The 12,773-nt window shown below is 45.8% G+C and overlaps 1 protein-coding gene across 1 annotated transcript in view; it reads left to right on the top strand.

Annotated features, from left to right (window-relative positions):
• The window catches only part of ADAM19 (ADAM metallopeptidase domain 19), an 83,382-nt gene that overhangs the window by 40,836 nt on the left and 29,773 nt on the right, over positions 1–12,773 (top strand). Inside the window, exons 6-8 of the mRNA XM_077895705.1 lie at positions 5,898–6,090; positions 6,740–6,805; positions 11,775–11,846. Coding sequence (XP_077751831.1) covers positions 5,898–6,090; positions 6,740–6,805; positions 11,775–11,846 — 331 coding nt within the window. The remainder of the gene's footprint in view (positions 1–5,897; positions 6,091–6,739; positions 6,806–11,774; positions 11,847–12,773) is intronic.

A 12,773-nucleotide genomic window follows, 5' to 3' on the forward strand; every position in this document is an offset into this window, starting at 1 on the left:
CTTTTAGAAATATTTCTTGTGAAAGGAGAATGTTGATAGGTAATATAGTGTTTTATAACTGTATTTGGGCTGATACCAGTCAGAATTGCACGGCATCAATGGATACTTATAAAATACACCAGTAAAAAGATGTGGCAAATCATTTCACTGTGGATGTTGTGCGCCAAGGCCCTTCATGCCTGTCTGATCAACAACTCATCCTCTAAATGTCTGCCTGACTTCTTGCATGCTACAAATGCTTTGCAAAGTAACACAAATTATCAATGTAAGAAGGAAAGGTTATTTGTGAAGGAATCTAGACAGTACTGGAATGAAGTGAACCCTAAGTGAACATGTGGGTCCTAGCACACCCTGTGTGTATATATGTGTGTGTCTGTGTGCTTAACTCGCTCTTTGCCAGCAAGAGAGGTACTGATTGCAGTAAAACGTTATTTTTACCTCATTGGTAAGTTGTTTATTTTTAAAGAAAATGCTTATTGAAAATTATTATTGCATAACTAGTGTGTTAAACGTTCAAATAGTCCACAAGTGTCAAGTTAAAAGAAATGAAAGTTCCTTAACCCTTCCCACCATTCCAACCAATTGCATTCCCCATCTATAATCACGGTTGGAGAATACATAACTGAAAGACATAACTGTGTGTATACAGGGTGTTTCTTAATCCAAATAAGATTATCCTATACATAACATTCTGTAATTTTTTTTCTAAATGAACATTATGTCTTAGGCACATATAAATCTATCTCATTCTTTGAATGGCTGCAGAGTATCTTATGTACGTATGTCTGGCAAGTTTAATTACACAGGAAGTCTTTCCAGGATATACAATAAATTATCTTATAGCAGCTCTGTCCTCAAAACTCTGAGGCCCACCCTTACTGTGGTTATACTTTACTCCAGGTCCCAGGACTCATATCTGTGAGAGAGGGCTGGAAAGAGAACATGAGGTTGAAAATGAATGCAAGAGAACATGTAAGAATGTGTGCATGATGGCCTGGAGGGCACTCAGAATTTAGAACCAAGGGACCTAAGTCTGAGACCTCACTCCACACCTCCCAGCTGTGTGGTCTTTGAACTTCGCCTTCCTCAAATCATTTTCTCCTTGTCTTTGCCTTTGGCTAGACTGGCATCTCCTGTGGGCTTTTTTTTTTTCTTTTCCTGTGGGCCTTATTCAGTTTTACAGATGGTGTTCATGGTGCAAGGACTGTGAGTGGGCGGTGGGGGTGGGGGCTGGTGTCAGGGCCCCACTGGGGAGTAAGGAGCCGGTTCACCAGAAGACTGGGATCTGCTCCCAGCTGTAACAGTAACTCACTGGGTGACCTTGCGAGTTCCTTTTTCTCTGGGCTTTGGTTCCTCTCATCTGAAAAATAAAGTAGATCAGATCACTCGAAGGACTATTCAGTGTTGGAAGTTCTGTGCTGCAGAGAGTGCACGGTCTCAGGGAGGTGGGCACCTGGGGCAGAAGGAGGTGGCTCATATACCCGCAGCAGTCCATCCCCGTCTGCTGTTTTGCCAGGGAGGGGCATGGCCTTCCCCTTTGAATACCTGGCCTTCCTTCTGAAGAACGTATAATAAACACTGCCTCTGTGTCAGGCACAGAATAAGCCCTCGCAGGGCGGTACCGCTAAGTCATGACAGGTGTAGATTCTAGAGCCAAACCATTCTTGGTGTTTTTACACCTAGTTCTGTAGTGTTGGTTTTCTTGCCTATACAGTGGGAACAGCTGTGACCTCATTGGTGGATTTATAGTAGGTGATGAGTGTGGTCCTTAAAAGAGGGAACTCTTTCCAATCGTGTTGCATCCCCAGTGCCTAAAACAGTTCTTGGCACATAGTAGTTTCCATATATATGGGTTGAATGACTACTGAATGGCTCCCTTACTTCAGTCAGTTATCATAGCCACAGTGCGAGCTGGCCAGCATTATTGACTTGGCACAATGCTAGGAGACGCAAAGCCAGAATTCAGGCCCAGCTGTGTCTCCCTCCCCAGCTTACCCTCCCCACTTGTGCCTTGCCACCCCATCCCTTAGGGAGCTGGTCACCTCTGCACCTCCTTCCTTCTGTGATGCCTTTCATGTTCCCAGTACCTCCTTCTCATTGGATGCAGATTGGGGTGGGGATGGGGAGCAGTGAGGGGAGGGAAGGAAGGGTAACAGGGTGTTTACCTCTTAGGGCAGCCCCAGATGTAGGGACGTGGGATGTGTCCCCGTAGGTTTAGCTCTGAACGGACACATTCCTAGGAAGTACTTCTTGCCTCGGTCCTTCAAGGGTGCATTTGGCTAAGTCCCATGGTCATTCAGGAGTTAAACATGAATCATCTGCTCCTCCCTGCCTGTCCTGCCCTGCCCTGCCAGGGTTCCTCTGTATAATTTCATTTATATCAGACTCTTAACAATGAGCAATAGGATGGAGAATGGAATAGAAAATAGCGTGGGAGGTTCCAGCCACCCAGCCTCCTGGACTCCCCTCCCGTGCCCCCTGGCTAAGCTCTGCCAGTGCTTACATTTAGCAAATTAGATCAACTGAGGCTCCTGGGAAGATAAATGACCTGTGGGTGCTCAGGGGAGAGCAGCTAGCAGGATTTGGGGGTGGAGATAGGGAAGCCTTTGGGAATTAGATTCTAAGAAATCCATCCCCCTCTCCCCGACTGTTGTTGTCTAAAGCTGGTGCTCACTGTAAAGTGCTGGGGCTTGTGCCAGCTTCTCCTCCAAGCCAGGTAGTCTGGGAGGATGGCCACGGTGCCATGGGGCAGATTACCAGGGACCACAGTAGGGGGACGGGCGGGAAGCAGCCATGAGTCCTATTGCCAGAAGGACCTTCAGTGTCCTCCTGAGCCTGTGCTTCTCGAAGTAGAATCTTCCCACTCTCTGAAGCAGAATTGTCTGGGGCTTTGTGAAAAGACAGGCTCCTGCCACCACGCCTGGGCTCCAGGCCAAACTTCCTGAGTATTACTGTGCAGGGAATTACCGCAGGACTGTTTACAGCGCAGATGCTCCAGCCTACGATATCTGAGTCTCCTACATTTGTATTTTTAATATGCTCCATAGAATATTCTAATAGGAAAAAAAAAAAAAGAATATTCTAATAGGTAGCTCTGGGAGTTTGACCCATCAGTTTGGAACTCACTGATGGACAGCCCAGAGTCTGGACCTCAAACCTTGGGCTCCAGATACCCAGTAGACTTTGTTATTTAATCTCTCCAGGGCCCAGTTTCCTCATCTATGAAGTGGGACTTCTGATGGTGCCTAGTAACACTGATGAAAAAAGAATGACGATTGTAAGCACAGTGCCTGGCCTGCGGTTAACTCTCAAAAAAATGGCATCCAACAATGAAAAGTAGGCTAACAGCCTCCTTCGTCTTATCTCCCAGCAGACTGATATCTTACTTAGGACAGGCCAATCCCACCGCCGGGGAGAGGGACTGGTGCCTGTCACTTGTAACCATCTGTAGATGGGGGCTATCTTTCTGACCCACTCTCCAGGGCTGTTGTGACAGAAGCAGTGTGAGATCATGGTTAAGGCTGTGGGATCTGGAACCAGACTGCTTGGGTTCTTGCTACCTGTGTGACTTTGGGTCAGTTTATTAACCTCACCTCACTTTAGTGTTCTTATTTGTACAATGGGGATAATGTTTCTAAGGATCAGAAATGTTGGTGTGAAGAAGAAAATACTCAGCATAGTGGCTGGACCATAGCAAAGCTTCTGTATAGCCACCATGATTCCTATTGTTCACCATGTACCAAGCTTTGGCTTTATCTCTGTTCTGTTTGACCCAGAAGCTTATTCAAGGGAAGCCTGGAACTTTCCACTCACTGGGTGTTATCTTCACAGCCACAACCTGATGGGCACAAAACCATCCTCTGACTTGCTGTCAAGCCCTCTGTTTCCAATGTTTGGAGCCATTGGGGGAAACTGAGGTCATGGGAGGGGCCTTGGTCAGGCGAGATGAGAAGAAAGCTTGGGAACAGGATGCCCACAGTGGCTCTCCCCTCTGCCCTTTCCTGTCTGGACTCGAGAGCGGATGTGACCTTTGCTCTTAGCCCCACTCCCACCCTCAGCTGTTCAGGGGAGCACCTTGGGTGTCCGGCTGAGGGGCTGGTCCCAGATTGCTGCATCAGCCTGGGTGAGGCAACCGGGAAGTTGTCAGGCTCCCTGGCACCAGAGTGAGGTCAGCCAGGGATGGATTCCAGGAAGGCTGCTGCTGATCACAAACTGGCGCTATCTCTCCCACAAGCATCACAGGCTCTTCCCAAAGGGCAGAGCCTGGGTGGGGATTTGAGGGAGGAGGGGTGGAGGTGGAAGCTGGGACAGCCAGACAGAGGTCTTGCCGGTTTGGAGTGACAAAGCCTGACTTGGAGATACTTTAGCTTTTGAACTCTCTGGACAGATGGGGGCCTCAGGTTTGGGATCCCATGACATGCTGCTGGTGCCCTCGGACTCGTTACTGGGCTTCTTCCTCCCCCAGAGCCCTGACTCAGTGCATTCCCTTGCTATAGTATTCATCTTACTGTATCAAGGATGGCAGATACCTGCTACATGGGCCTGTACTCACCAGGGATTATTTGCGATCGTGATCGATAACAGGTCATAGCACTCTTTCTCTCAGAAGCTGCATTGATGGAGTGCTCCCAGGCAGCTGTATCCAGTCCATCCGTGTTGGGGGCGATGAATTCTTTTTGCTGTCTCTGTTATATACTCTAGTGATTTATTCCCAGGTTCAGAGTGTAAGCTTCAGAGGGGCAGGCCCTTTGTCTATCCTGTTCACTTCTCCATGCTCATCAACTAGTTCTTCTATGTGCATGGCACATAGAAGGAGCTCAGGAAATACTTATAGAATGAATGATCATCCTCCAATGAAGCTGTGACTTACTTGAGGACAGGGATTATGTCTAGATCACATCTAGTACAGATTAAGAGTTCAGTGGGTGAAAGAATGTAATGAATGAACACATGTCCTTATTCTGAGTTCAGTGCTTGTATCTATAACTGGGAGCCAAGAGTAGTCACATGTTCTTGGCTTCACTAAAAGACGGCCTCCTTGAGACTATTAGGAGTGCCATCGGTGATGCCTCTGGCTTTGGTTTCTGTACACAAAAATATTTTCATTTAATCATCTGGAATCCTTTTTTTTTTTTTTAATTTTTATTTATTTATGATAGAGAGAGAGAGAGAGAGAGAGAGGCAGAGACACAGGCAGAGGGAGAAGCAGGCTCCATGCACCGAGAGCCCGACATGGGATTCAATCCCGGGTCTCCAGGATCATGCCCTGGGCCAAAGGCAGGCGCTAAACCGCTGCGCCACCCAGGGATCCCTCATCTGGAATCCTGTTAAATTAGTAAATTATCATTTGCATTTACACAGGGGAAACTGAGGCTTGGAGTGATTTTTTTTTTTTTTTAAGAAGTGCATTGAAGACCATTTGACAGCTTACTGTTGGAGTGAGGACCAAAACGTGGGTTTCCTCACCCCCAGGCCAGTGTTTATTTTCCAGTTTACAGACCATCTTTTTCTGAACCTATAAGTTGCAACTTTTGATTTGTCACATGCGGTGCTTGAGTTTGGGAGGCTTTTTGGAATCCTGGTCTTACCATCCTTTATATTATTAACTGCCCCTGGTGGGCCTTTTTAGAAGCTTTGAGCTTCTTAATTAATAAGCTTTTAGTATCTGAAATTATGTACCACCTTTCATATACACATGCATATTTCTCTGCAGGGAAAGTCTGAGTTTGCATCAGAATCTCACCAAAAGAGACCCCATACTATACATGACCCCATAGTAAAGAAACAGTGATCAAAACCAACCATGTCATTTTGCATATGGAGAAACCGAGGCCTGAGCAAGAGACTTTTCCAGGACTGTAGTCTTTGACCAGAGATTCTGTTTCTCCCATTGACAGAGGACTGATTACGGTGAGCAGTAACCTCAGCTACATCATCGAGCCCCTCCCCGACAGCGAGGGCCACCACCTTATTTACAGATCTGAACATCTCAAGCTGCCCCTGGGGAACTGTGGGTTCAAGTACTCCAAGTCCATCACTGGGGACAGGGTCCTTCCTTCTATGAACCAGACCAAGAAACGACCTCGCAGGGTGAGTCTCAGTGCAAGAGCCAACCTGGTGGTATGCTTGTCCCCTCGGATGTCCTTACTTTGGATCCAGGAGTATTCCTAAATTAAAGGAGATGGACAGGAGGGAGGAAATAGCCTTTCTTTTTAATTCTAAGTTCTTATCTTTTTCACTGCTATGTGAGATACCCTTGTATTGGATGGAATAATTGCCTTTGGGAAAAACTTTTGGGAAAAAACACTATGACATTTATAAAACTCTGAGATGCTGATTTCAGAAACTTTAAAATGTGAGAGAAAAAAAACCATGCCTTCCCTTTTGGAATAGCCACTTAACCATATGCACAAAACGCATGTATTTATGTATACTGAAAATAGAGGTATGTGGTTTAAATGCTTTTTGGGAACTTGATTGTCAGCGTGTTCCCTCACAGTATGTTGGCCTGTGAACTAGCCACCCCAGCTTATTGTTTTTTGAGTATAAAGGACTTGACTCATAGTCCCCGAGCAGCCCCATCGATGACCAAGATGACGGGCTGAAGGTGTAGTGAGGGTAATGGTAACTATAGCCAGCATGGTCTCTAATGCCAAGTGTAAAGTCAGTAAGGAGGGCCATTATTAACTAGCATGCCCACCATTTCTACAGCTCTGATCTGCTTATATCTCTTTCTTAGATGAAAAGGGAAGATTTACACTCCATGAAGTATGTGGAGCTTTACCTCGTGGCTGATTATGCAGAGGTAAGGGGGAGCCAATGGGTTTTAGTGGAAAAGCTACTCTCTTGATAGCTGCCATTCCAGGCTTCCAGCCACTTTGGGTGAAATGCTGAAACATTCATCTTTCTCCAGTTGATCATGTGATTTTGGCCTTAAATCTGACCAAGGGCTCTTTTGGCTATTTTTTAAATAGTTGAGGGAAAAAAAAAAAAAAAAAAAAAAAAAAACGAGAAAAATCTCTTCTGGCTCAATACATTAATCAGATAGAAAATCAGGGCAACTAGTGTTATTTGGATTAACATTTCTTAAACTGAGTCTGAGACCTTTTAGTTAGGGTGTATATTCTTAGGGAGTCCATAAATTCTCTATAGAAATTTCAAAAAAAATTTTTTGCAAAGATAATAAGTATATTCTCAGTCATCTGATTGAATACAATTTTTGTTCCCATGGGTGGATCCATTTTATAATCATGTGGGTGCCAAATGAGAACCAAATGGTCCTCAAAGTATCAGCAGCACCCAGGAACTTGTGAAATGCAAATTCTTGAACCCCATCCCAGATCTGCTAAATCCTAATCTGTGCAGCTGAGGTCCCGGAATCCATGTTTTAACAAGCCCTCTGGGTGATTCTGGACACAGCAAGTTTGAGAACTACTGACCTAAGGAATAGCTTTTTGCCCTTTAATTCTATATTTCTCAAATCAGGTGAGGTTCTCACTGACTGGCCTTGGCTTCTGAGATTTGATGAACTCTCATCCCTCTCAGTCTTTCATTTCATTTGTTCATCAACAGTATCTTGATTTTCTCTTATGTGTCAAGCACAGTACTTGGCCCCAGGAGATTAAGATAGACCTGCCCCTGACACCAAAGTTTATAAAAGTGGCACAAAAACTCAAGTGTGGTGACTGCCAAGATCGATCTCTATAGAGAATTAGAGCAAAGGTCATGAAAGATCTGACATGGCTTTAGGAATTGGGGAAAGCTCCAAGCTGATGATGTTGAAGTTGACACCCAAAGAATGGGATCAGGCTCCAGAGCCCATATTTGCCTAAACTAGCCGTATTTCACGTCCAGTTCTCACTTCATATAGTGACCTAACCACAACTAAGCACATCTGGGCAGGGAAAGTCACGATGAGCTGAACACTCGTTGTGTTCTAACGCTGCCACCTCACCTGGGGTCCCCTAGGACGGAACTCGTCAGAGCTCCACCTGTCTCATGCCCCATCCAGATGATGCAGCTCTTTCCAGGGAGCTTTACCTCCCCAAGGTGGCCTTACCTAGTCCACGGTCCCAAAACACAGATCGTGGAGCAGTGCAGGGCATGGAAAGAACACTAGGCTTCGTGCTGGAAGAGCTGCCTTTGAGAGCGTTAGTATGCAGGAGCACGTGGCCTTGAGCTACCTTAAAGGACAAGGAGTCCTTAACTGGGCAGAAAAGTGGAGGTGAAGGGCATTTCAGGCCAAGGGAGCATCATGTTCTGCTTTGAGAAGAATTTAGCTTTGTAACTGATGTAGGTATTGGTTTCTCCAGCAACCTTTCCATTTTTTATTTCTTCTTTTGTTTTCCTTTCCAAAGACTGGTGTGCCTGTAGGATGGGGGAGTGGTGTGGGGAGCAAAATCTAAAGCTGATTTAAAAGCCGAGGTTCCATGGTCATGGGGAGAGGTAACGACACTGGCCCCTGCCCGGCAGGACTGCTTTGTGGTGAGAGGGCTGCTGGAAAAAAGGCTGAGTTCCTCTGACTCCAGGACATTTTTCCATTTGAGCTTTTGTTAGATGATCTAAGATCATCTCATACAGTGGTCTTGAAACTTTTTTTTTTAGCCACAGAATCTTTTGTTCAGATAAAGCTCCTGAGACCCCCACAGTTAAGTATATAGAAACCCCACTGCTCTAATGTAAAGGTTGGGTGATCCTCCTCTTCGGCCCTGCACTCTCCCCAGTGCAATCTTGCTGCAGGGTTCTAAGACTGGATGGGTGTGAAATTCTGGAAGCTGAAGAATTGGAGGTGGGTTAGGGATTGGGCATCTTCAATATCATGACCTTCAGGGCCACAGCAAAGCCCCAAGAGGAAGAGTGGCTCCCAAGGGGCCTCTAGGATTATGGTGTGGTTTAGGGCCATCTTCCTGTTCCAGAGGAGAGAGCCTCCAGCACCAGTCCCATAGGCATTGCTGACAGGGCGTGATTCGTGCAGCCTGTGGATCAGGAATGTGCTCATTTCTCAGGGTTCTGGGCTTTGAATGATTCACTGGTGGGGGTTGTAATCAGCCAGGCTGGGTTTGCAGGCTCACAAATCCTCACCTCCCCACACCCCCTCTCCCTGACTTTCTCTCCCAGTGGCCTCTCATCCTCTGCAGGCAGATATGTATTCCTGACAATTAATTAATCTAAGAGGTTGGGAAGAGAGAGAAGGGGAGGGCTGCCTTATCTGTGATTTATAACCTGGTGCTGAGATAGGCCAGGCTCCATCTCTGGGCTCTGAACCCGGTGCAGGGAGCAGAGCCGCCCAGAGAGTGAGTAATTAGAGTAAAAATGACCAAGTAGCTGCTCACTCCCTGAGCCTAGGTGGGAGAGCCTGGGCCAGTCCTCTGTTTATTCATTACTCAGGTGAAATGGGAAATCCAGGCAGGGAAGGAGCAAGATAGGATGTTGTAGGAGGATATAGGATAGTTGTAAAAACAGGCACGCAGAGTGCTGATATGTTCCAGAAAGAACGTGGGGTGGCTGGCAAAGCCCAGGTGATATTCCACGTTTTACTTCCCATGTCACCCTAGAAAGTATAAGGTTGATAGAGTTCTTTCTTTCGATCAGGGGTCTGCAAACTATATTTAGCCTCTGGCCAAAGCCAGCCCACCACATGTATTTGTAAATAGAGTTGTACTGGAACAAATGCTTCCTGCTGTGTGTATTGTCCGTGGCTGCTTTGAGCTGCAGTGGCAGAGTGAGCAGAGGTGACACAGTATGTCTACAAAGCCTCAAATATTTACAATCTATTTATAGAAAGTTTGCTACCCCTGCTTGAGGCTCCTCTGGACAACATGGTATATTGTCCAGAGTATATTGTCCATCAACAACAGTGGTATTATCAGGCAGTTGTTCAAAGATAGGATTAATATATTTGGAAAACAGTGAAATCTGACTCTGATGTTCTAATAAATATTCAATAAATGTTGCAACACTTTCTCTGCAGTGAGACCAATTTAGAAATTGGATCACTCTATTAAGAGAAACTTTAGGATTCACAAGTCATAGGTCCAAGTCTTGGGCTTTGCATTGAATTGAACTCTAGAAAGCAAGGGTGAAGTGAGATGATCCACAGTTCTGACAAGTGACAGTTCTGAGGAGGCCCAGGAAAGTCCAACAGCAACGGAAGAATAGAAGCGGCTGTTTTCTCCCCTGTATCATGGCCAGGACACACCCTCTTTCCAACACATATCTCAATGTGTATTACCTGGCTGTTTTTTTTTTTTTTTTTTTTAATATTCTTGCTTGGATGTTTTTGTGGGATGGGGTGGAGGAGTGATGTGAAGGGTTGGAATTGAAGTAACATATATACTGTGCACTAGGTAAGTCAGATAGGTACCCGGATTCTCTGTAACAATGGCCGCATACAGGACATGCCCATCATTTGCAAATTTAGGTTGCAATTGTAGCAGATTTTAGCTTTACACTGTGAAGCTTTCTTTCATCATTGCAGCTGAAAGGGATCTGTTCCTTTTCAGGCAAGAATGATAAATATGATGCTATATACTGAAAAGTCTCCCTACCGGTACCCATGGCAGACATTTGTAATTGAGCCCAGCACTCTTTCCTGCTGAACCCCACACAGTCTCCAGAATTCTTCTCACTGTAGAAAGGACTGCCAATCAATCTGAGTGACATGCCAGATGAAGCCTGTTTGCCACAGTCTTAGGGTACTGATTGCCAGCACCATGTTTGTCATTGGCGTGGCCTCCCATTGCAGTTATTTATGTGTCCATTTTAATTGTGTATGCCTTAAATACAGAATCTGTCATTGTTGTTATTTCTGGCTCTCTCTTTTTTTAAAGATTATTTTAGAGAGAAGATAGAGCAAGCAGGGGGAGGGGGAGGGAGAGAGAGAATCCCAAGCAGACTCCTTGCTGAGCGCAGAGCCTGATGCGGGGCTTGATCTCACAATCCTGAGATCAAGACCTTGAGTGGGAACCAAGAGTTGGAAGCTTAACCAACTGAGCCACCCAGGTGCCCCTCTCTTTCTGTTTTAATGTAAGGTCCTCTAGGCCAGTACCAGGATCTCACATACTAGTGCCAGGCATAATGCCTCGCACATGGTAGACATTCAGCAGTGATTTGATCAATGTTGATCAGTCGCATTTAGGGAGGCCTCATGAGCTCCCTGTAATGATGGCTTCATGTTGGAGTGATGGCCAAAGCAAGGACCAGATTGGTCCCACTTCTAAGCCCCAGTGAGAGTTTGCAGGAGACCTGATAATTTGGAGGACAGGAGAACAGGTTTGACTTCAAGGGCTAAAGGAAGAGACCTCAATTTACTGTACGACTATTATATGCCTACTGTGTGCCTGAGACTGAGCTGACAGCTGAAGATACCAAGATGAATGTGACCCAGGTTCTGCCCTCCCTGAGCTGACACTGTGGAGGGTGGGTATGTGAGGGGAGAAGAAATTGTATAAAAATTACTGCTTTAAGGGCAGCCCAGGTGGCTCAGTGGTTTAGCGCCGCCTTTAGCCCAGGGTCTGATCCTGAAGACCCGGGATGGAGTCCCACGTCAGGTTCCCTGCATGGAGCCTGCTTCTCCCTCTGCCTGTGTCTCTGCCTCTCTCTCTCTCTCTCTCTCATGAATAAATAAATAAAATCTTTAAAAACTAATAAAAATAAAAATAACTGCTTATAGAAGGTTGGAGAAAACAAAAGCTAATTGAAAGATAAGAAATGGGTCACAGGAGGGTCCAGGAAGGGGTTCTGGGGCCTCACCTAGCTCTGCTTGCTCCATTCAGTTTCAGAAGAATCGGCGAGACCAGGACGCCACCAAACACAAGCTCATGGAGATCGCCAATTACGTTGATAAGGTGAGACCAGGTGTGTACTTTGTGGGAAAGGTGCCAGCACCTTAGAGGGGCCACAGGACAGGAGATCACATGGTACCTCAGCTGCCTCATGGATTGCTTACCCCCCACAGTTTCTGAGAGGCAATAGCAGTGGCATAGAGGCTTAGGGTAGTCATGACAAAGCCCTCAACTATGTGACCTTAGCCAGCCAGGTAAGTTGTCTTCTTTGGGTTGCAGTTTTGTTTTGTTATGCTTTTAATTTACAAAGCAGAGGGGCTGGCTTAAATCAATGGCTTCAATGGTTTTGTTTTCCTGGTGGAACCCTTCTTTTAAATGAAATCTTATGCCAGTGTCTAATATAAAAGTCAGGTAATGACAAACTCTCTAAACTAAAGCAGGGGTGAGGATCCAGAGTGCTATCCTCTTGCTCCTTCTCCTCACCCTTGCCAATGGCTTCCAGGGAACCTAGGACACGGAAGAGCCCAGTTTAAGAATGCTTTAAGGTTCTCTAAGCTTCCTTCCAGGTAAAAAGCTCAACACTTTTTAGAAAGCGTACACTGTGAAGGTTTCTTTCATCATTGCAGCTGAAAGGGATCTATTCCTTTTCAGGCAAGAATGAGAAATATGAGGCTACATACTGAAAAGTCTCCTTACCGGTACCCATGGCAGACATTTGTAATTGAGCCCAGCACCCTTTCCTGCTGAACCCCACACAGTCTCAGAATTCTTCTCACTGTAGAAAGCACTGCCAGTCAATCTGAGTGACATGCCACTGAAGATGGTATCTTCTGCTCATGTGACCACATTTTCTGACTTAGGGGAAGATTGGGGTAGGTCAGCATGGGAAAGATACAGAGCCTTAAAAGTTGAATGGGTTGTTTTGGGCCAATCTATATAGTCTCCATCTGTAAAATGGTTCTAAAATTAGTTATCTCTTAGATTGTGTGA

Source organism: Canis aureus, chromosome 4 (assembly GCF_053574225.1).
Source record: "Canis aureus isolate CA01 chromosome 4, VMU_Caureus_v.1.0, whole genome shotgun sequence".
NCBI classification, from domain to species: domain Eukaryota; kingdom Metazoa; phylum Chordata; class Mammalia; order Carnivora; family Canidae; genus Canis; species Canis aureus.